This window comes from Pteropus alecto, unplaced genomic scaffold (assembly GCF_000325575.1).
Source record: "Pteropus alecto unplaced genomic scaffold, ASM32557v1 scaffold3, whole genome shotgun sequence".
Classification (NCBI taxonomy): Eukaryota; Metazoa; Chordata; class Mammalia; order Chiroptera; family Pteropodidae; genus Pteropus; species Pteropus alecto.
Genome location: NW_006442484.1, coordinates 20,550,222 through 20,576,062, shown reverse-complemented (window position 1 = coordinate 20,576,062; position 25,841 = coordinate 20,550,222). Strand labels below are relative to the sequence as shown.

The following is a 25,841-nucleotide window of genomic DNA, read 5'->3' as shown; positions in this document are numbered from 1 at the left end:
TGGATGTTAAGAGCAGTATTATTGCAATCTTAAAAAATATTTGGAATAACTCATATGTTCATCAGTTGTAGAATGAATTAATAATTCCAATTATATAAAAAATAGCGAGTGGCAATGGAAATGAATGAAAAGAGAATATGCAACGAATGAATCTCGAAAAATATGAAGTTGAGCAAAAGAAGCAGAAGAACATATACAGTATGATTACCTTTATACAAAGCCCACACACAGGCAAAATTAGCTAATATATTTTTATGGGTACATACAAAGGTATAAAACTTTAAAGAAAGTAAGAAAATGATTAACTCAAAATATAATTTGATAATTACTTCTCAATTGGGAAGGGAGAGGAATGCAAGCTGGGTGAAAGGGAATTTCTAATGCTCTATTTCATAATGTTAGTGATGAGGACACAGTGCCAATTATGCTTTGAATGGTTTGTATATATGGTATAATTCTATGTAATTTTAATGTGATTAGCATGAAATATTTTAGAGCCTCAACTATGAATACCTTCATACACCTTCCCTTGCCAACTAATTAATATCCCTGAGATTTTTCTTTTATAGTATCATGTCTGTCTTTTATAGAAGTTAGCTTATAATTATATATTTACTTGGATACACACACACACACACACACACACACACACACTATCTGTTTTCCCATTAAGCTATATGTTCCGTGAGAGCTGAAACTGTGACTTTTATTTTTTTATTTTTTTTTACCACTTTTATTGTGAGGTTCAAAAACAATTCCTTCTACATGACCTCATATATGGTTGAATTTTAAGTTTTTTAGAACTTTTTCATCTATGAGGATAAACTTTGGCAAAAGTTAGAGTGGGAAGCTTTGCTAAAGCAATTATGCAATCACTCAAGATAACACATAGAGTAGCACAGTACATAGTACATGGTAGGTTCTCAATAAATATTAGTAGTTATTGGTCTTGGTAAAGGAGTTCTGTAGTATCTTTTTATTTAACTCTATCATCTAAAGTTGCTCAAGTTAATTTCATTCAAATTTGTTTCAATAGGGTAATAATTATGCCATAGTGACTCTTTCTTGATGCTAATATATACAAATGTAGACTATTTTGCTAATCCATGAATAGTGGTTATGACATCAACAGCTGAAAACTAGGTAAGTCCCTCAGGGCTGAATGTAACTGTGGTTTTCATAGCGGGTAAGGGAAGGTTCATAGATTTGAGATAGAAGTCAAGAGATGAAGCTCTCATTTCCTAATTCTAATCTTCAAATGCAAGTATCTTGGAGTGAGTTGTTTTATTATTTTAGTGATAGAGCAACATCCAAAGTTTTTTGTTTGTTTGTTTGTTTATTTTGTTTTTTTTTAATCAGGGGAAGTTCCCATTAAAAAAAAGAGAGAGATTCTGATAACATTATATAAAGGGAGCCCAACTGAAAAACGGATTAGGACTCAAGAGTGGGTGGAGAAGTCAATTTAATGAGTTGCAACCAACATTTGTTTTAATGAGATAAATTAGAATAATAAATAACAGATCACAGCTAAATAATTTAAGAAACTTTGTTTTTGCTATGTATGTCATTTTAAATAGACTGTAAAATGTTATCTATTCACTGTGAAAAGCATGCTAATTTCAGGTATAGTAATGGCAAAAAATGGCCAATGGCAGGCAACTGTGAGAAGCTGTTGATTGAAAATTGAAAGATTTTTCTTTCACAGATGTTAAAACATTAAGATAAATGAAATAAAGCACATGCGCCTGTATATATCTAATATACAGGTCTCTGATATTAGATATATTTCTTAGTTTAGATTGTGGCCAAAAAAATGTGAAAACCATTGACCTAGAAAATTTATTTTCTGTTCCTTAGATTAGAGTTGGGGGAAATATTGCAAAATTATACATATATCAGACTTTTCAACTATAGTGTTTATAAGAAACTGGTAAATTAAAACTATAATAATATTTCTAAAATTGACACAAAAATTTTACATATATTATAAAATTGCCAAATTATAAATTAACTAACAAAAACATTTCACTGACTATGAAATGTAATAGGCTAATCAAGACTATATACATAATATTTGAACCAATGAAGACCTTGATCCATAAAATACCAAAAAATTGGACAGCCATGTAGATTCCTCAGAGACCTAGATTTTCAGAAAAATTGTATCAGTCTTTTTTTTGTAAAGTATACAATTCATGGCCAGTTACATGTAATCAGTTTTTAAAATGCTTCCACTTATTAAAACTTTAATAATAATAATAATAATAATAATCACAGCAGTTTTAAGTATTATTTGCTTAATTTGTTCTAGACGACACTCATTTTTCTTTTTATTTCTGCAGATTCAAGTACAGAATTGAGCAGATTGATAAATTTATAAACATCATGGAAAGAATTGTAGAGAGGAACTGGAGCCACTCGTATGCCATTTTCTCGCTTGTCACACTGTGGGGGAAAAAAATAAAGCCACAAAAGTGTCAGCATTATTCCACAATACAAATCTATATTCAAGATTAACTTACTGAAACAATCATGTTAATTTCCCTAAAAACTAATATATAAGCAAATTTTTTCACTTTAAGTAAAATATAGTATTTCTAGATTATTTGAAGTTCTCTTCATAATTTTAATTAATTAAAACATTAGTGGGTTGTTTAATGAATATCCAAAAGCATTTTCCTGAAGTCCACTCAGCAATGATCTTCTTTAAGCATTCAATAGATCATATGTATAATTTGTCTGTGGGGAGACTCTGAAAAGCCTGGACTCTTGGACACGTTTAAATGAATGACAACCTCAGACTGTTCTGGACAGTTTTAGTCACTTATTCTTACATTTAATTCTTTAATCCCTAATCTTGCAGGTGAGGAGTTGGCTGTATTCCTGGTGTAGACCCTAAGAAAAAAAATTTATTTGATGTGAAACCATTTGCGGAGATGAACTCCCATGGTCAACTGAGGTTCCAAATTGTGAATAATAAAAGTCTAGAGGCCTTGTGCTAACAAGGGCTCCTCATGTACTTTGTATACCAGGAAAAACCTCAGACCAAATCCTTGGTTTCTGGCACTCTGTCCCACTTAGTTACTTCCCTCTGAGTGAGAAACCCTGGTTTCATCTTTTTACCAATAGACTGAAACTTGTCACATCCAATCAGAACTAAACAAATTATATCTTCATTTGCATCTATACTGACCAATCAGAACTGTATCATTTGGATACCTCATTTGCATAAAATGGACATAATTTGGAACCTGGGCAGTAACCTCCCCTTTGTTTCTAAGGGAAACAATTTAGGTTGCTACCTGAACCTATGTCTCCCAGGTTACAGTCCTTTTTGCTCAAATAAATACTTTTTTTCGTTATTAAAGTCTAAAATTAATTTTGATTTACAGTGGGAATGCTGAAATGTTATGAATTGGGCCTAGATAGTTTGGCCTAGCCTGATGATCACTAAGACTATCTTAAGAAACACACAGTATAGGCTGGACAATATAGTAAATGGTTTATGTATGCTGGTCCATTTGATTCCCATAACAACTTTTTGAGGTAAGTATTTTTACACCCAAAAAACAGATAAGAAGTCTCAAGCCAATAGATGTTAACTAATTTCCCTGAGAGCATATAGCTTGGACATAGAGTTTGATTTAGAATGCTGATTTGTTCCTCTAGAAGCTACTGTGATCTCTTCTAAAGTTTTAGAGGATCACATGAGTGGAGAAGTTCCTAGAATACATTACCACTGGCAATAGATATGTTATTGCCATTTTTCCCTGAAATTATTTCATTAACACTTATTAGTTTCCTTCAGAAGACTAAGAAGGCTAGTCATGCCCAATGGTTAAAAATAAAAATTATTCCATACAATGTTAACACTCCTGAGATGTATCTCTGTATCTTTTATGATTTCAGTGAAACTGGTGAAATAACAGTTCAATCAAACAACTAAATAAGACTGACTTCTCTCCACCTCCACCATACTTATATGATTTTAAAATTTTATCTATTCAATAAGTACATATTGGAGCTTTAATTAATGAAAACTAATGAAAATGTGTCTTAACTGATTATGATGAAACAATATTTTCTGCCCAAACTGTAATGAAAAGAATGAATACATGACATGAAACTGTTTCATATATCCAAAATTTGTGGTTTCTTCTCTTTTATCAAAAATGACAGATCTCTATGCCTTCAATTAGCAAGTGCTGAATATTTAGTTGGCACTTAATTTATCCTTACTAACTGACTGATTGATGTGAAATAACATGCAACAGTGAATAAACCAAAGAATCCAAATTTTATCCCTAACATGCAACTAATAGAGAAAACATGGTAGCAAAGCAAGAGATTACTTACAACTACTCCTCTTTTTTCTAGTTCTTCCAATATATATTTTGCTGGAACAGAAAATGTCAATGTTAGGAGGCAGCCACGGTCCTCTATATGGGATGGAGTAATTATGTTCACAACCGGTTTCTTGGTTTCTGTTTTATCTTTTCCATAGTAATGTTTAATCATGTATTCCAGATAACCAGTTAGCAAAATAGACTTTCTTCTCAGTGCTTTCATAGTTGCTTCCCTAAAGATCTGTAGAATGAGAAACAATCAGATTTACAATATCTTGTTGATTTACAAAGAAGCAAAAATTAACTATAAATCATGCATAAAAAAGAGAAATGACCATTTTTAATCTCTCCAATAATAATCTCATTTTAAAGAGTCTTTTTGTAAAAACATGTCCTCTTATAGATTCTTTGCCATTAAAAACTGAATGCAAAGTTTCCATGTCAGAAAAACTGTAAAAATGTGATTTAAACAATACTTGTAAAAGAAGAAAAAAGTTGATATAATGTTTCTCAGGTTAGCTTAGTATAATTAGTATAAATATCCCTTAATAAATACATTTAAATACGTAAAATTTAAGCTTTTTCTCCAAAACCACTTTTTACAATCATAATCAAGAAGTCTTTTTTCTATTTTGATGTAAAATTTGTTTGGTTCATAAAATAATGCAATAAGAACTAAATGTAAATGCATATGTGAAAGGCAGTATTCCCAATATTACTTATAATTGTTTTAGCAATTCCTAAATCTCCCCCAGTTTAACAGTAAGAAAACAAGCAGTTAAATAATAAATCTAAGTTTTGTCGGACAAGGAAGCGAAAAATGTTAGACAACACATTTATGAGTGCTGAAACGTTTAGGCTTTCTTTCTTTTTTTTCTATCTTTCTTCTTATATCATTTTTTTTCCATGCTAAATTCTAGCATGGGTCTGAGAATACTGCTGTTTTCTGCCTGAAGTGTCTTATAGTAAGATGAATGACAAGGGCACACAATCACCAGCGTTGGAACATTAGAGGTCAGAACAGACATGCTTTTCTAGCTTATCTCTTAAGGTCAAATAGAGTTTGAAAATATATCCTACATATAAGAACTGAATGAACTGCAGAGTGCGATGTTCACTTAATGTTCATTTTCTGTATCATGTTATGCCACAGAGCAAAGATAGGGCCATTTGGTGATATCTAGACTATAAAGCCTATGAAAACAGTTATTTCTGTATATATGTATCCAAGTGTGGGCAGGCATTCTAATAGAACTCAAGCCATCTGGGCATACATTTTCTTTACCTTTACTGCATGGAGGCTGTACATTTGGCTGAAGGAGAGGAAGGGAGTTGTAGTGAAAGTAATAGTATCTAAGGAGGAGAGAAGAAGCAGAGGATAGAGTGGTATCTGTCTCCCTTTGCCACCCAGACCTCACAGACTATGTCTGCCGTTGGGGAAGAGATCAGCTGCCAGTAGAAGCTGAAAGCTTTGTTTCAGAAGGCATCTGAGGTCTGCAGTGTAAATAATATGGTAGTCTCCCCTCATTTGTAGTTTCATTTTCCACAGTTTTGGTTGCCCTCTGTCAAACAAAGTTTGAAAATACTAAATGGAAAATTCCAGAAATAAACAATTCATAAGTTTTAAACCGTGCACTATTCTGAGCAATGTGATGAAATCTTTCACAGTTCAGTTCCATCCTGCCTGGGACCTGAATCACCCCTTTGCCTAGCATCTCTACTTGTATATGCTCCTACTCCTTAGTCTCTTAGTAGAGGTCTAGGTTATCAGATCGACTATTACAGTATCACAGTGCTTGTATTCAAGTCACACTTATTTTACTTAATAGCAACCCCAAAGCACAAGAGTAGTGATGCTGACAATTCAGATATGTCAAAGAGAACCTGTAAAGTGCTTCCTTTAAGTGAAAAGCTGAAGGTTCTCAACTTAATAAAGAAATAAAAAGAATTGTATGCTGAGGTTGCTAAGATCTACAGAAAAATGAATCTTCTATCTGTGAAACTGTGAAAAAAAGTGTGAACAAGGATGACTATTGTACAAGACATTTTGAGAGAGAGACCATATTCACATAACTTTTATTATAATATATAATGTTATAATTATTCTATTTTTAGACGTTATTATTTATCTCTTACTGTGCCTAATTTATAAATTAAACTTTATTGCAGGTATGTATGTATAAGAAAAAATAGTATATATAAGGTTTGATACTATCTGTGGTTTCAGGCATCCCTGAAGGTCTTAAAATGTAACCCCTGCAGATAAGGGGGGATTACTGTACAGTTCTAGGACTCAAGTAACCTCAGTTATATGAGTTTTGGTAAAAAGGCATCTCTTCATTTTCTTTTATAAAACAAAATGTAAGCACATCTGGCACAATGAGGACTCAAAGGAACACCTCCAAGTTTTGGGACAAGCGATCCAGATCAAGAGTCAGTGTACTTACAGAAGACAGGAGCAGGGACAGGCAAGGTGCTGCCAATCAGTGTTTTGACTATCAAATTTAGAATTAAAAATATAAGATAAATCTTTTCTCCAAGCTTCTCTTTGGAAATTAATAATTATTTAAAGGAATTTTAATTACCATATAATTCTAGAAAATTTTCTGGTTCTGATATGAGCCACACAAGATGCAGATGGGGATAATGTGTGAACTAATACTTTTAATGATATGTCAGTTTACATTTATAAGTTCAGAAGACTTTGGGGAATATTATTTAAGTTCATAGTTTTTTTACAGGAGGCTTTGCTCTTACAAATGTCTTTTAATAACTAGATATCAAATTTTTATGACAAATATCTCAATTTAACATAGTTACTCTTTGATAACAATAAAATAACTTTTAAATGTAAAACTATTTTTCACATACAACCATAACAAGGGCAGCTGCATTCGGAAGTACTCTTAAATTCTTCTCATAAAGCGTCAAAGTCTCTTCTGAGGTCTAATGTAAAAACATTAAGAGGGGCTGATAGAAGGAGTTAACAGGAAAATGGAGTAAATATCTTTTTTTTTTTTTTTTGCTTCTCATTATTTCTGTGCTTTCAGTACTGAAAAAGAATATTTTTTTAAAAAATGTAAAAAATTAAAAAGTGTAGTTTGAAAATATTCAGCTTTGATTCTTGGCAGAGTTTCAACTACTTGGATTATTTTTCTTACTGAGTAAAATGAATGCAAAGCTAGAAAAGTTAAATTTAAAAAAGAAAAATAAGTATAGAATGCTGTTTTCAATTGTTATATTTTTTTCTCTTAAATTCTTAAAATTGGCTCCCTAAAAACTTTTTGAAGAAATACATAGTACATTTCTTCTGATTTACCATGTATTTTAGTTGAATCCTCTAATTTTGTACTTTGATGCTATTTATTTCATTATAAATGCATGTACTGAAAGGGTCTGAAAATTGTCTGTATATTGCTACATAAAAAAAAAAAAAAAGTGACCAAAACACAATATAAGTATTATTTAATTTCAGGTTAGTAATTGAATGATTGAGGGTACCTCTAAAATAATCTGGTTCAAACATCTTCATTTAAAAATTGAAGCGAATGAATTAAAGAGTTATTGTCACTTGTGTAAGATACAGTCTCCCCATAGGGATGGAATATTTGCCACTTAGTTTGTACCCTAGTGCTCTTTACCTTGATCCACAATATTTTTTAAAAGTATTGTATAAATGATTACGAGGCAGCAATATAAAGAAATTTACCATAATTAATTTACCATATAGAAAACTCAGAAAGATCTAGAAAGTAGGACATTTTAACAGGTAGAGAATGGAAAGCAATGAAATGTATTATTTTGTAATTTCAGAATTTTACGAGTTATAATGGGAAGGAAGAATTCCTTAAAACACTTTCTTCAACATAATGTTTGATTACCTAAATATAATTTGGGTTAGAGCATAGCCTCAACAGTGAGTTACTTAAGTGAGGTATTTTCAAGACACTCTAGAGAAATACTTAGGTGATAAGAAACTCCAGAGAAGTGTATATCTCTCTTCTTGTGGCTCTTAGGATCTTTTTGCTAAGTTTAAATTTAGATATTAAAAAAAAATAATAAATCAGTCTTCAGATTCCAGCTGAGAATAAAATCTTATTTAGATGACTATAATACAGTGTAGTAGGAAACTAGTGGTGAGGAGAATAATAATCTGACTCTTCCCATGGCAGAGGAGTGAATACTGGAGAAGAGCCTGCTCACTGCAGCAAATATACCAAAGTGAGAGTGTTTAAAAGAAAATTTCTAGATATGATTGAGAAGTCATTTGCAAAGATAAGGAAATTCAGGAGAAATAGCTTTAGGTTCTAGCTCTTTCTAAGGTATTCCTTGGTGCCTTTTTTGATAATGTAATCTTCTCCCTGATATAAATTTGCAGAGTAAGCAAAACTTTATTTTGTTTTAAAATGTTTAACAAGAGTCTCTCTACATATTGTAAGAACAACTCAAAAGGCATTATCAATTTTTTAAGCAGATTGCCTTCCCCCCCCCCCCCAAAAAAAAATATATCACTGATTGAAAAATCTTGTTACTGGGTCTATTTCAACTTAAAAACAAACAAAACAAAACACTGCCAAAAAGTAAAAACAGCACAAGCTCCATCTAGTGGTCATACTGAGTAGGTGCTCTTTAAACTGAGATGAAAAGAAATGAGTTGATTCCCACGACCTAGTAGTGGTGAAGTTGTATAAAAACAGAGGAACTTGACACTGCCATCCAGTGGCCGAAATGAGAAACTGCTATAAGTGATCACAATCCTAGAATACATACAGGTTTAGAAGAGATTTTGGAAGTCTTTATCCAGTCATGCTGGAATACTCCAAAATATTATAAACTAGCTTTTTAAACTTAAAAATATTGATTTTTTATTTGAATAGCTATATATTTTAAATCTCTATTAAAATATATATGTATATTTACTTAAAATATATTTTACTTAAATGTGTGTATATAAGATATATTTTTCTTAAATATATTAATATTGTTATCATATAGTATATAATTATTAAAAATAGATTTAACAACTTTAGTCTCACCCTAAAATTAATTAATATCTAAATAATTAGAATACAAAGATAGGTAAATACAGATATGGATAAGTATTTAGATTTATAGAAATAGACTGATATAAATATCTAGAAATACTGTAGTCTATAAAAACCGATTCCTTGGATATTATTATTCAGGTGAGACTAACTTTTTTAAGTGAAAATATTAATGAATTTAAAGAAAAATATTGATTCAGTAAGAGTAGAGACTATACATGAATACAATGACATAGAAACCTGAGTTTAAAAAATAAATCCACCCTACCTCATGAGATAGTTTTATTTTCCCCTCCTTAAAGTTGATCTTCCTATAACTTTGTCACATGGTACTTTGTAAGTTCACCGATTCATGGAATAGAAGCAGAGTCCCCAGTAATCACAACAATGTCTAGCACATAGTACTTTCTTAATAAATAAATGGTGAATGATTGAATCAAGAACTAAATATTGTATATATATTTTGTATACAGAGAGACCAATAGAAAATTAAATAACTTATTCAAGTTCACATAAATTCTAAGTGGAACTAAAAATACGTCTCCACAGGTCTGTTCTATTTAATCTTTATTAAGTTCCAACAATGTGCCAAGCATTCTGCTGAGGTGGAGATATAAATAAAAGGTGACAATTAGCACATGGTCACTGTCTAAAAGAGAACACTACCCTTGGCACATTGTTTGTTCATAGTGAATAATTATAATCTTGATGATTAGCAGAGACAATACTAAAATATGTCACAACCAGGTAAAGAAAAAGGTAAAGATGTGGGAAGGTTGAACCATAAATTACTTACCTCTAAACTAGCTTGTAAGGCACAGACCAGCAAAATGGGAGGATTTGAAATTCGAAATCCATTGGCCCCAGAGATTAACTGCAATTCTGAAAAATTAATATCATGTTATTTTATATAATGTATCATAAAATGACCTTTATAGATTTTTTAAAAATGCTAATAAAGCTGTAGAGAAAAAGATAAGATTTTTAAACTTTTATTCCTAAAATTTCTGAGATATTTAAGAGAAACTCTATGGACCTAAAATACTGGCATATTTCCTCTTCACCTACATTGTCCGTCTCTCCTGCCTCACATTTCAACAGACTACCAAACACTAGAGCCATTAGACATAAAATAAAAATGACCTCTCCTAGAAGCTTTTCTAGACTCCACCTTCTGCTCTTTCATTCCTAAACCAGTATTCCTTGTTCTACTCCATGCTTTGCTTTTTTTCTATTATGAAACCATGTCAATGAGAGGAAAATATCAGAATTTAAATGGCTTATAATTGTAACATTGCCCAAAGGCATGCATATAAATGAAATGACCTATGAAGGTGACTTTTAGCACTAGAATTATTAGGTTGAGTTAAAGAGGGAGGCATAAAAAAAAATCTTGCTAAGTATGAAATATGAAAAAGATGAATTAATACAGATATTATCCTAACTAGAATTAATTAGATTGAATAATAGAAAGTTAAATCCAATAGAGTTGTTAGAGATCAAATTAAAACTAAGACTGACTGAGAGAATTTCAAAATATTCTGGGTCTCTAGAGATATATCTAATCTAGGATTAGGCAAACTATGTCCTATGGGCCAAATAGGCCCACTACTCATTTTTATAAATAAAGTTTTATTGGATCATAGTCACACTTATTCATTATGTATGTCTATGCTTTAGCACTACAATGGCATAGTTGAGTGTATACCATGGAGATAGTATAGCCCCCAAAGCTTAAAATATCTTCTGTCTGGTCTTTTGCAGAAAAACTTTGCTCTCTGATCAAATCCAATTCCTTCATTTACAGATAGAAAACTCAGCACAAAGAATTTAAGTAACTTGCATAATAACAGAGCTAATTATTTTAGCAACCTAGATAAAATACTAGTTTCCTTATTTGACTAGAAGAGCTCATCTTGATTCTTTGCATCTCGGTTGTTGCAAATGTGAATATATTTAAAATAGGATCGCGTTTGTTTATGTTGAACTTTCAAACTACGAAGATTTCTGCATCCCATATGATTAGAGATAGAGTAACTGAGGAAAAGAATTAGGAAAGTTTAGGAGCATCCTGTGCGTGGTGTACTTGCATTTCTTCCCAACTGGGGTGTAACTGCTACTGTTTAGTATGTGGCAAAGCTACAAAAGGAGGAAAATTTGGGAGAAGAGAAAGATAAAAATGAACATTTCTTAAATAGCACTGCTCTGTGCTACTTGGTTTATGGCTTTGAACTTGTCTTACCTTTAAATCAAATCCTGAAACAGACATTATTCACGTTAAATATGTGAGAAGAAAAACAAAGGTGATATAACTTGTGCAGCATCACAAAACTATTAAGCAGTGAGACTGACACTTAAATCCCTCTGAGTCTAACTGCTAGCCAAAAGTTCTTTCTCGTCCTCACTGCCCACTGTTTTGGGTACTCCATATTGATGAGATCTGGGTCCCTTATGTTAGATTTCACTTCTTCTTATCTCCCGACAAAGGGATAGACTCAAAATCATGCTAAAATCTATAAACACTTAGTCTTACACTCTGGAAATGTCACTTCTTATTTTAAAAATTCTCAGTGGCATTTTCAAAGTGCTCTCTTCATGAGGCATGTATATTACACATCATACAAAGACAGATGAAAAGTAAAATGAAGTTAAAATAAAATGACTTGTGAAGTAAAATTGAATACACTTACTGCGATCCATTTTAAATCTGGTGCTGAGTTCATGGCCAAACCATCCCACTAACCTAAAATATAGATAACATTAGATACTGTAGTCTATAAAAATAATCACAATTAATATAGAAATCATATTGAAATCATTTGTGATACAAGTCATCAAATACTTAAATTCTATATGATATCCTAAGACAATTTTTATAACCTTATCAAGAATGAGGATAAAATCAATTTATTCATATTACTAGTTATATTGTTTTGTGAAGTTAGGTCATCTGAAGAGCTATATATAATTATAATTTTTCTTATTTAAAATAAAATGAACAAAAACCTTTTTTTTGGATTTTAAAACAAAGGTAAAAGCTGAACAAGAAAAATCAATTAATATAATGTATTTTAACAATAGTATCCCTAAAGAGAAATGGTATAAAAATAACCTATATAACTGTTGAAAATTTTTAAATAAATTTCTAAAGAAATTGGTTACCTTCATATTTTAATAAGAATGTTACTTGGCCAGTGATAAAATGAAAAATATGTAGGCAAAATTATGTATGCACGTGTGATGAAAAAAATACAAAATAGTTTAAAGAAAAATTTGAGAAAGAGTAATACACTATTCTTGATAATCAATTCTCCCTAAATACATATTTTAGTCTAATGTTACCAAAAAAAAAAAAAATTCTAAGGCAGTTTTCTTTGGAACTCAGCAAATGTTTTTAAGTTTATACAGTTTATATGAGCAAAAAAAAAAAAAAATACATTTTGAAGTAGAAGAGTATAAAGTTTATTATGTTATATTTTATATAGCATATTACAAAATTCATTCAATAAATGAACATAGTACTGGTAAAGAAGCATCAGGGAGACAAACAGAACATGACAGAAAATATAAGAGTCCTCAGATCATACATCAATTTAACAAGTAGTAATTGTGACATTTCAAAAAATGCAAAGGTGAAGAAAACATTCACATATTTACATGTTTTTTATAAGAAAAATTACTTTCTAACTATGAAAAGAAATAAAATATACAGAAACCTATCAATAGATACATAAATATCTAAAATTCTGTATAAAAAAGACCGGAAAAATCAAAAAACAAACCAATGATGGGGGAATGGTGCTATTTGCTTGATGTAAAAGAGTTTTCACCAAGTTTTTCATCAGAAAAAGAGCAATGCCTCCAAAGTTACACAGCTATAGAGCATGGAAAGGGCATTTATAAAAATAGAAGTACAAATGCCCCACAAATTCAGAAAAATAAATCCTTAATTAAAAATATGAAATAACATAAATATGAACCCATACTTCATATACCAAATTGGCAAAGTCATTTTAAAATTATGATTCCTATTTTCATCAATGAATCAAATATAAAGAACTGAACCCTTTGTCTAATTAAGAAAATAGTAAAGTAATAAAATCTTTGTAGAGTACAGTTTGAGAATATACATGAAAAACATGTATAATTTTCTGTCCTAGTTCTTTTACTCTTTTCAATTTATGCAAAGGACACTATGATTTCTGTACGATTAGCACAATATTGTTTAAATGTCAAAGCAATCTAAATATCTTATAATAGAGAATTAATAAAGTAGATTATCTTACTTTTATATGATGGGATACTGTGTAACCATTATAAAAATTCTATTTAAAAGAATATTCAAAAAGAATTAAAAATAGAGATTACAATATTTAAAGTGTTGTTCCAATTTAAGAAATATCAAATATAAAATGTGCATTTATATGTAACTCTGGCCAAAATGTTAAAATAAAAAAAAAATTGCTTTATTCATATCTGTGTTTTCCAAAATTTTCTAGAGCATGTGTTGTTTTTGCATCAGAGAAAAGTTTCAATTATAATTTTAACCCGTATTCATTAGCCCAAACTTTTAAAAATTCTATGAAAATAGCATAGTTTGTACATTTTTGTATATATATAAATATAGAATTAGTCAGCAAAGTTTGATTAATTATGTAAGATGATTAAACTTTTTACTTGATCACTTAAAAATATTACATGGCTACCCTTAAAGAGAAAATTCACAGCCTATCAGCTCAACCATACCTTTCAAACCTCATTTTTAATATTTCTTTTCTCATTTTAAATTATTCATTCTTAAAACCTATCAAATACTGGCCCCAACACCCTGATTTTTCTGCTTGAAATGCTGACATGAGTAGAAGCTGCACAGGAGAAACTAAAGAAAAGAATTAGAGTGGTGAGCAGAGGGGTGAAAGCCCAAGTGATATAACATCTAAGGAAGTTCCAGTGAAAATATACTTTCTAAAGTGAAGGCAAGCTTTTCTAATTTGAATTTCAAAAGCTACACCTTTGATGCAACCATAGGTAAAGAACAGGGGGTGGGAAGAGTCATTTTCAGAATGGCTGCTATATTAGCTCTTATGCAGAAAAGGAGAAGAAGCCTATAAAGAATCAGGAGGAACCGTAAAAGTTGGAAGTAGTCAGGGAATGAGACACTTTAAAGGCTACCCTGTTTCTTCACCTAAGCTCAAGTTTAGATATCTCTCCCAAATTGCTGATCCAGAAAAATTCAACTCATTCAACAATGAACAATGAAAAAGAAAATAGGTATTGAACTGCCACAAAGACTCTACATAAAAACTGTAAAAATAGCAAGATCTATCCATAGGTGAAAAACGTGTACCAGAAGTTTGCCAGAAAGCTGATAAAAAATGTAAAGTGAGGGAATAAATAAATAAAGCAAGAGGAAATAATATTCCAGACAATGGAAAAATACCAAGTAGAAATGCAAGAATAATACTGATATAGCTTGACAATAGAAAGAATAAAAACAAGCTTGCAGAAATCAGAAAAAAAAAAAGTTAGAAAACAAAAATAAACACAAAAATAAAGAAGAATTTAGAAGGAATTCAAGGAAGTCAAGAAACTATGGAAAAGACAGCAAAGGGCAGAGGATAGCTGTGAGAAAAAATAAAAACAGAAAGAGAAAAGAGATTTAAAATAGTATAGAGACAAAATGATAAATTTAATAAGCTGACAAGAAAGTTCTGTCATAACCAAAGTGAGTTTCAAAAGAAGAAAAGCAAAAGAATAAACTTTTTAAAAAGTTGTGATTCAAGACAACTTTGATTAAATAAAAAATGATTTGAATCTACATATAGAAAAAAATATAACATTGTCTGAATGATTTGGGGAGAATTAACCCCAAGTGTCAATTTTATTTATAGCTTATTAAAGTTATTGGATTTTAAGGATGAAGACAAAAATTTATGGTTCTAGGCCAAAAAAAATGAAGACAAAATAAAGGAAAAAAACATCAGATTGACTTTAAATTTACCTATATAATACTCAAAGAAAGAGAAAGAAAGAATAATGTAAAATATTATGTTTGGATAAGCCGAACTATATAAATGTTACTTGTGTTGATCAAGCAAGAGTACAGCTAATATTTTTACCATGGATTCTTCATGAAACCTACTTGAGGGTAAATTTAAGTCAGCCAAGAAATGACTGAGGAAATTGTGACAAAAAGATATGCTGTAACTATTGAATGTATTTAATTATGGGATTCAGATTAAACAAATGTGGGAATATATTGAAAGAAAATGTTATATGGCAATGTAAAAATGAACAAATGGCAAAATGGGGGGAAGTAAAGTAATTTCACTGATCATCTATAATTTAAACCTGATAAGTCAAATAGAAGTAAAATTAGATCTAAGAATATAAAATAAACACCAAGAAAGTCAAAACTGACTAAATCATGGGGTAATAAAAGACTAGTTAGAAAGAAGAGAAAACCTGTTAAATCTATTATTGCTCATGGAAGGAAACAAATAGAAAAAAAAAAAGAAAGATAAAATTTTAAATTAAAATCTTTATAAATATCAGAACAGGTATTAACTAAAAAATAACAGACAAAAACAAGCTCATGTTGGAAAACATTAAAAAGCTCTAGAAACAGAAAATATGACATTAAATGACATTTAATGAAGACCAGACATAGCTGTCAAAACAATAAATGTCAAAAGGTTTAATTCATACATCAAAAGATAAAAACTATCATATTATACTACAAATAGGTTTTGCTAAAATAAGTGATTCAGAAACAAAAAGAATAAAAAGATAAACAAGAATAAATGAAAAATTCAAAAATAAAGCAATTTTGGATATAATCTTTATATCAAACAAGAAGAAATTCAGTTAAACAATGAAATGATTTGAATAAGGACATTTTTAAATGTTAATTAAGATAATTCACAATAAAGATAAAACATGAGTTTCTAGACATCACATTACAAGATAGGAGCATTCATAGAGCAGACAATACGGAAGCTACAGGAGAGGTAGAAATATCCTGTGTTAGAAGCATTTTAACCTCTCTGAGTCTATGACAGATCAAGTGGACAAAAATATCAATTAAGAAGGGAAATGTGGTAAATATTTAATGCTTTCCTCTGAAACAAAGATTATAACTTTTTAAGAAGTGTTCATAAAATACTGACTAAAACTAACTACAATAAAATCTTAATATTTCTAAAATGGATATATTGCTGACTGTATTTTCTGATTATAATCCAGTAAAACTAGGAATTAATAAGAAACTCAGAAAACCAAAGAAAGACTCAATTACCTGAAAAATTCAAATAAAATATGTCTCAAATTACTTTTAGGGTCAAACTGAATGGGCAGAATTTTTTGTTTTAAGAATAATGAAAATACTATATGGATATAGTAGTATCTTCTGAATACTACTAGAATAGGGCATAAAGAAAAATTCATTTAGATTTCAGATTAATAAAAAAAATTAAATGAAAGCAAATAAATCAATAAGACCAAAAATGTTATAAAGAACATGAAAATAAACTGAAATAAAGCAGTAGTGTGCTATTAATAAAGATAAAAGCTAAAATTAACAATTAGAATACATAAAATAAGTTACATGTATATATAAAAAATCAATTTTGGTGGAGGAGAGGGATACCAATTAATTGAGAAAACGCAAGACAGTAGACAGTGGAGCTATGAAAAAAAATAAGAGCAATGATGTTGAATATTCCTACAAAATATCACTACATTTCAAAAGTTCAAAATGAAAACAACGTTGTACTACGTTAATAGGTCAATTAGTATACAATTCATTATATTAACAAAGCTAAAGAGAGAGTCAAAGGATCATCTCCATAAACTAATGAATCATAAGAGAAAGTTCTATCAAGCAACAACCTATTTTTAAAAAATCATTCGCAACTCATGTCACAAGACGTTAGTTAATCTTCTCAGAATGAAAATATCTAAAAGTCAATAATGCAAAAATAACAACCCAAGAAAATGACCAAAAGATGTGAATAAATCATATAGAAAAGAAAAATGACTCTTAAAAGTTAAAAAGTAATAATAAGGAAAATACAAATTAGAACTACATTGAGACACCATAGCTCACCTCTTAGACTGGCAAAAATTCAAGTTTAATTATGAACTTTACTGGTATTAACATGGATAAAGAATAGTTCTTATGTATTGTGGGAGTATAAGTCAAGGTACCCCTCTGGAAAACAAATGAATAATAGCTATAAAAGTTGTAAATACATATACCTTTTGACCTAGCAAATTCACTTCTAGAAATTTATTCATCAGAATTTGGACAAGTATGAAGTGAATGATGTATCACTGTAATCACTGCATCCTTTTTAGTAATAATCCAAGATTGAAAAGAATGTAAAATTCCTTCAATAGGAAGCTGGTTTCATAAATTATGGTAAATCTATATTATAAAATACCACTTGGGTTTCAAATTAAAAGTGAATGAAGAAAAATTCTATGTCCCGAAAGGGAATGATTATAAGAGACATGGAACCAGAAAATTACGATGAACAAAATGTGTATTATCTATTACACATATCAAATATCACTTGCTTATTTTTGTTTTTTTCTCCCAACTTCAATGTAATCTCAAGAGATCAGAAACTTGTTTCTCTGTGCTTATGGAAGAGTATTTGTAATGTGAGTGATGTGATGCATGATGAATTGTTGATAGGTGAAGCCCCAATTAGGGCAACTGAATCAGCATGGGAATAGTCAGAAGGGGGGTCTCTTAGCAAAAGAGAAAGGAAAGAGATAGTCAAAGCAATGCATGCAGAGGCCCATAGCTGAGAAATGACAAGGCTCTTTGAGAGTTAATGACTTTCCCAAAGTAGACTACTCCATGTTGTACAATTGACAATTATGTCAATCATTTGAGATATAGCTGGTATGCACTGAAGAGGTGTTATCTAAAATGAATTTAACATTTTAAAAGCTATTAGTCTTTTAACTGTCTTTTAATTTGTCTCACAAACTGGAAACAAACTGTGAAAGCATAATTATTAGTTATAATTTTTAATGATTGGAATACAAGTCAGAACTTTCTCAAGTCTAATATAAATATGAGCTTCTATAACATTCTGATAACCATCAATGGGGTAAACTGAGAGAAAAAAATTCATGACCCAAAGTTTTAAATTAGATGCTGAAGTTTATCATAATGGACATATATTTTGAAAAACATTAAGAATTAATTTAAAAGAGTTATAAAAAAATATTTGAGACTTTTCTGGTAGTGATTTATAAAATCCGCATACACGTAAACATTTTAAACTTAAATTGTATAGAAAAAAGGAAGAATATAATAATTCTAATAGAAATTCTAAATAAAAATATTTAGAACTTTTTTTATAAATTACATATTCACATATGGAAAGATGCATCTAAAAAGACAGAATTTGAATTATGGCTGCATATGAAGTCCTGTCTCAGATGTGAAGAACATATCTCATTCTGACTGAAATAATCATTAACTTTATGAAATTTCATATAATGGCAATTAATTTAATACTTTATACAGACATCTATTTTCACTTTTAAAAGCCTCAAGGCAAGCTTTATTTTAAAAGTTAATTTGCCAAATATTTCAACAGAGTAAACTTTGAGAGCAAAGTACATTCTAGAATTGGTCAATTTTTAGACTGATAGCTAAACAATAGATTTTGAATGGTCCATAGGTAAAAGTAGAGGAAATAGGAGAAAATAGGAAATTCAATCCTTCAGTTTAGGTAAAAATATTCATTTGGCGTTACTCTAAATTCAACTCGGGCCACTGAGTTTAATCCAAAGAGCCCATCAATGAATTTCTCACTGTTTAAAGTTGACATTCTATTTAAACTACACTAACTATTACTAGTAAAATCTGAATTTCCAATTCTGTAAGACTTATTCCTGTTCATCCCAAAAGTTTTACTTTAAGGGGAAATGTTTTGGATGGTTTCATTTATATGTTCAAAAATCTGTGATTACATTTCAGTAATCCTACATATTACCAACCTTCATCTCTACAAACAAACAAACTAAAGAACAAAACAGAGAGAGGAGGAAGGAAAAAACACCTACCTAGGAACTAAGAAAGAGTATTCTTGACATAAGTAAATGAACAAATATTTAAGCATACATTTAGCATGTCTTTGTGCCTCTAAAGAACATGAGAAAGTTTAGGGGTATTAAAAGTTTATTGTTTGTTCTTTATCTAGTCACCAGTCATGAAATATCTAGCATTTGAAATCTGATCAGATTTTCAGTTGTATACATTGATACCATGAATAATCACAAAATATTGTTTGGCTCACTGAGCATTTTGCTTGTCCCTTATCTGTCCTACTCCTCCAACACACATATAGACCATGTGGGACAATTCCCCGACCCCACCTCCTTTTCCACTCGTGTGTGGAATGTGTGTGTGTGTGTGTGTATGTGTGTTTATGCGCACATGTGTGTACGTGTACTATATTGTTTGACCTTAAATGAATTCTACTAATTTTTTAAGTTAAGTTTACTGAATTTCTAGATGTGCACTTAATATTCAACTTCAGAATTGTTGTCAAGTGATTTTTACAGAATAAATTACTAAATCTGATTAGAAAACTGATATGCAGTTTGGGTTCTGCTCCTGCTACTTATGCCATTTTTAGTTACATGTTAATTGCCAATTTTCTCTGCCAATTAAAAAAAAATCTATGGATTCAAGGACAACTATTGATATAATATTATTTGAAAAAAATGTTTTGGGTAGTAAAAACTTTGAAAATATAAATTAAAATTTGTTCTCATTACTTACATAATTTCCTAAACTTTATTCTTTTCCACAGTGAATTAAAAAATTTTATTGCTTCAGAGCCATTTGTTAAGTGGAGACCACCAAAGACAATAGCAAAACCCTTTTCAGCTTTGAGTTCCAAAATGAGGTTTTGCAACTTGCAGCAGAGACAGTAATCTTTAAAAGCCAAGGCTTCTGATTTGCAATAGATAAGACATTTTGGAATTCTAGTTGCCACATTTCTCATATAGCCCAGTACAAAGTTCATGCTGTAAAAAGCAAAGAGAAAAGAGAATAGAAGCAATAAACCTAACCTATTAATAATATAGTTTCCTTGTGCTAATGAAAAAGAAGCTTCAGAAATGAAAAAAAAAACAACAAAAAAACCCCATTAGATTTAGATTCCTAATACTGAATCCAGCTGCACTCACTTCCCCCAGTTAAGTTCTAGGGGATGTGAGTTGGGATGGTTGAGAGGTCAGTGGGAACTCCAGATACATTTGGAAGGACCCGATGATAAAAATCACTTGAGTCATGTTCACTCAGCCCTATGAGGCAATCCGAAGGGTTTGAATAGACTCCCTCTTTGCCAGAGTGGTGCCATAGTCTTCATAGAAAAATGTTAGCAGAATGGACCTGAGATTTCCATTAATATTACACTAAGTCAAGAGACCCAAGAGTGTATCCTGAGATCCTGCCCCCTGGGAAGAAAGTAGATATGACTGAGAAACTCAGCATCTCCAATGGAGCTGGAAGGTTGAGATAAAGGGCAAGGGATCAGGATAGCTCCAGAGACATTTTGGAGCATGCAGCAGTAGGAAGCAGATGCCCAAGGAGATGTCAGGTACATTTTAATGGATTCCAGGAGAAGGTTGTGAGCCAGATGCCTCTCCCTTACCTATGTCTGAGTACTCTGTACATCACTCACCCCTGCAACCTTAGATGTCATCATAAGTGAAAAGGATAAGAAAAGAACTTTGTGCTGACAGTTTAAACTACGAATTTACTTAGAAAAATCACAGAAGTCACTAAGCTTACCTGGAAGTTTCAAGAAAGAATTTACTGCATCAGACAAATTGATAGATAAAAAATGAAGAAAATGAAAGTATTTTGTCCACCTAAGTTTATAGCCTGGTGACATTTACATATATAGCTTAAAAAAATTATCAAATTTCAGATGACAACTGGGATGAATAAAATTAAAAATATATTTATCAAAGTTCTGAAATGTTTTTGTATTAAATATAAGAATGAGAACCTATCTTGAGTAAATCTGAACACATACCAGAGTTATATCATGAGTAGACTATTTTATTTTTTATCTTTTGGAAGAAAAAAACAATGCTGCAGTATATTAAATATATTAAAGAGAATTATTTCTTCCATAGTTACATATCAAAACTAATAGATTAGCTCTTTTACACAGAATGCTTTCTGTAGAAACATATTCAAAATTTATCCTTGGCATTTTTCTTTTTAAATCAGGAGAAAATACAGTGGTTGTGATACAAAATGGTTGACATGTTCCTTTCCCCTACCCTCATTTCTTTTTAAAGGGATCAAAATAAAAATTTGGAGAATATTTTAATATATTGTTCTTACTTAGCAATTTTTCTTTCATTTTTTGTGTATTCATTAAAGGACTAGGTATTTGTTATTTTTATTTGTGTGGAGTGATATTAAAACTTCAAGAATATGAGCTGTGATGACTGCTGGGTTTATCTGACAGAAACATCAAAGGCCTAGTATCATAGGAAAAAATAATAGCTTCTACTTGAATGTACCGATGACATGTTCATAACCCAACTATGAAAGAAACAAGTGACTCCATGGAAAGAAGAAACCGTTCTTAGAGAAAAACAAACAAACTTGGAAGTGATTTTATAATGGAGGTCAAAGCACCATTTTTTTATGATTTATTTACTGAATTGATAAAAGTACTTTAACTTTACATCTGAAAAAGTACAAATATGATATTATAATCGTTTCCACATTGTTTACCACATTATTTGGTGATGATATGCTTCTTTTGCATTTATTCACTAAAGAAATTATTTTTTTTGCTATCTCACAGCTTAGTACAAAGGACACTGAGAGACCACTCCCTGGACCAGCCCCAATGGATATTCTAATTGTTTGCCATCGATCATCTTCCACTATCACATCTATATCACCTGAATGGAAGTTATATAATTTCAAAGAACGTTTAAGAGTGTTCTAGCTAATCAAATTATTGATTCTCATGCCGGAATCCTATTCAAAAGATATGATTGAGCAAATCTTTTGCATAGGGGACTGCTATGGAAAAAAGGATGGAAACTAAAACACATTTCCTGGGAAATGGGTATGATAGTTTCATGTCATTTCACTTAATCTTTGCAACACTCTGAGATAGGTATTATTTCCAGCACTTTAGATTGAGAAAAATAAGACTTCCAGAAATGAATGATCATCCAAAGGAACATAGCTAGTTAAACCCACATCCTGCTGAGTAAGTAAGCAGGAACACTGCCACAAAACAGGAAGCTGTGGCTTAGGTGGCATTATAAAGGAAGTTAAAAGAATGTGTTTTAAAGCCAATATTTTAACAAGCCAATAAGTGAATAGAATCCCTGGAAGCTTAGTAGAAGAACAGAAGTTAAAAGTAAACCTGTGTAAAGTAAGATAGTTTAATAGAAGTGAGAAGAGAGTTAGAGCAGCTGAAAATTGTTATTAGTGACTCTTTTTCTGTTTTTTATATTCCTAATTAAACTACCTTCCTTTTTGAGGCTTATTATTATTTCTTCAAAAATAGCTAATGAGACACTTTGCTAGAAACTAGAGATGCAGTACAAAAGTAAGCTAAAAAGATATGGTCCCTGCCCACAAGGTGTGGCTGGGGGTAGGAAATAAACAAATATTAATTCAACGAAAGGGTGGTCAGTTCTCCCCCATCTCTGCCTCCTAGTGTTCATGACTTTGAGTTACCCCTTTCCTCCCATACTTCATCAAAAAGCAATAATTCAGGGGGCGTAGTGAGGTGGAAAAAATAGAAGGAAAATGGATACCTGTTTTATATCAAACAATAGCAACGAAGACAGAGTTGCTGGCATGTTTCATTAGGAGTAAGACAGTGAGTGTATTGAAACTCTGAGAAAGAAATAAAACTAGAGACTCGGGAAGATGAGAAGTTTTAGTTTCATCAATATGAATATCGAATTTATTAAAAGAAGGAAAGTAGACTTAGAGAAACAGAAGAAAACAGCAGCTCTTTATAGAGATTAGTTACACCATAATTCCCCAACAACTAGTAGTAAATGAGGTCATAGTACCAGAGCAGGAAGTCTAATATCTAGAGGTGACAGTGATGTCAATGAATTCAGATATCAAAGCAATTACTTGAAAAAAGTATTCATCAAGACAACTCAACAAATCATAAATACAAACTCTCTTACAGTTTCTGCCATGTAGCCATTAAAAAAATGGGACGAGATATTCCATGTTGTATGTGCTTCAAAGTCTTGGAGCTAGTAGTGGTTAATTGCTTCAAACTGTCAATGATTTTTCATATGGTATTTTTCTTCCTTTGCATTGTATTCTTACATAAAGTATTAATAATTACTATGTTCTTTTAATCATTAGTGCTATATATCTTCAATCTAAATGAAATTCTAAATGTTATTTCTTCCGGAAATAATTGCAACTTTTCAAAACTAACTGTTCTACACTTTCACTTGATAAAAAGAAATTTAATAATTTAAATGAGGCATTATAATAAGAGAATGACATTTTAATCTTATTAAAATTTATTTTTGCTCATAACCCTTGTAAAGTAAAAAAGTCTTTAGATCTCTTCTTTAATATCTGATGTTTTTCAGGTTATTTAGATATTTTCATGAAAAACAACATCAATGATATATTTTTAATATAAGAACCATGCTAATATAACTAGATTAAAAATTTAAAGAAAAAAAACAGATTTCTATTTACTAAAATAATACATTAGAGAGATAAAGTATGTTCCCCATATTATCTTCCAATTGATAGAAAGACATTTAGCACATGTCTTGTAAAAATAGTCAAATAAATTTAATTTAGGAATATATAGTTTTTTCTGATTAAGTTCTTGCAGTTGTTTTTATAATTTTGAGAGCAATGAGAACAAATGTTAATTAAACTTTTGTTATGAGTCATTATTTTAAGCAATGGCTTAATCTTGAAAATAATCCCATGAAGTATATACTATTATTATCCTCATTGCATAGATAGGGACATTGAGTTTCCAGGAACCTTTGTAAATAGCTCAAGATAACACAATCATTAGTCCTTGAAGCCCAAATGTGGAATGATCAAGGATATAGACAAACAAATGCAAAATCACCTGCTGCAGATATTTTTTAAAAAAGAGATTCTATAAAAGCAATACTCCTCAGATTACTTAAACATACCACTTAGGATTCTGAGCTGGCAGATAACAGCCACATTCTTTATATATGCAATGCTTTCTGTCTCCTTTAAAAACTGTTCTTTTGATTTTCTCCATTCTTTTATAATTTCTATACTCAGTTCCTCTTCTTCAAAATGCACGAACCTAGACATCTAATTTAAGGAATTTAGGTAAGCAGATTACTCATATATTATAATTTGAAATCTTTACAAATGGATAAGGGGCTGTATAAAGTCAAATAAATTACTTTTTCAGAAATTATTCATTCAAACTCAAAATACATCACAAAGAACTTAGGGAAACATTAAATTCATTTTAAGATCCCACCACTTGGAACACAGGAAAGGTAAAACTAAATATAATGAAAACGTAATCTAAATAAAATCTTGGCAGGAATTCTAAAAAAAAAAAAAAATTCTACAGCTAATGAAGTAAAAGCCATTAAATTAGTTTATAAGTAGCTATTATCACAACAAGCTCATAAATCATTCCTACAAACTGAATATGAACAATAACAATTAAGATGCAATCTCATTGTACTTGGACTGAAAATTTGAACCTTTTGCCATCAAAAATTAAAAATTGAGCAGGGAGTTAATTTACTTAGAATGAAGATATTAACAGAATTTTGAGAGAAGGTGTTGGAAAAGATCCAATAAATAATAAAAAGTAAAGATTTTAATATGCTTTATGTTCTTTGAACATCATAAATTTCCTAAAAGGAGTTTCAAATAAGTATAATCAAATGGAAAGCATCACTTATTATAAAGGCATCTTGAGGCATGATATTCAGATTCAGTAAGAGAAAGCCACTAGGGATCCACTTAGATGATTTTGGATGCTAAGAATTAGGAAATGAAATATCCAAACTCTCCTTGATCTCCTTAACAAGCCTTTTGTGGCAGAAGCTCCAGTATAAATCCCTAAATATTTTATGCACTGAATTAATTTAAATTATTCTGCAAACCCCTTACCTCTCCTCACCCCATATCTCACTAAAACTAAACAAAAAAACTTATCCCAGTTTTCTTAGCCTATGTTAAATATGCAGTTTATCATCGGAGCAAAATCCAACATATAAAGAAATGAGATCACAGTCTTTTCTAAGGTACATTTGCATAAAAGAGTGCTTTCATAATGTCCTTTAATTTGAATATTTATCACCAGATATTTAATAATTTAAGTCTGTGCTTAGAAATATGTACCTGATTAGAAGTAAACTTTGTTTTTCCTTT

At 30.5% G+C, this 25,841-nt stretch overlaps 1 protein-coding gene across 1 annotated transcript in view; it reads right to left on the bottom strand.

Moving 5' to 3' along the window:
- Positions 1-2,173: 2,173 nt before the first annotated feature.
- Positions 2,174-25,841, bottom strand: part of KYNU (kynureninase) — a 99,971-nt gene continuing 76,303 nt past the window's right edge. Inside the window, exons 10-13 of the mRNA XM_006921045.1 lie at positions 12,082-12,134; positions 10,188-10,273; positions 4,357-4,587; positions 2,174-2,445 (exon numbers count right to left, since the gene is read on the bottom strand). Of these exons, the coding sequence (XP_006921107.1) occupies positions 2,308-2,445; positions 4,357-4,587; positions 10,188-10,273; positions 12,082-12,134 (508 nt within the window). The 3' untranslated portion in view covers positions 2,174-2,307. The remainder of the gene's footprint in view (positions 2,446-4,356; positions 4,588-10,187; positions 10,274-12,081; positions 12,135-25,841) is intronic.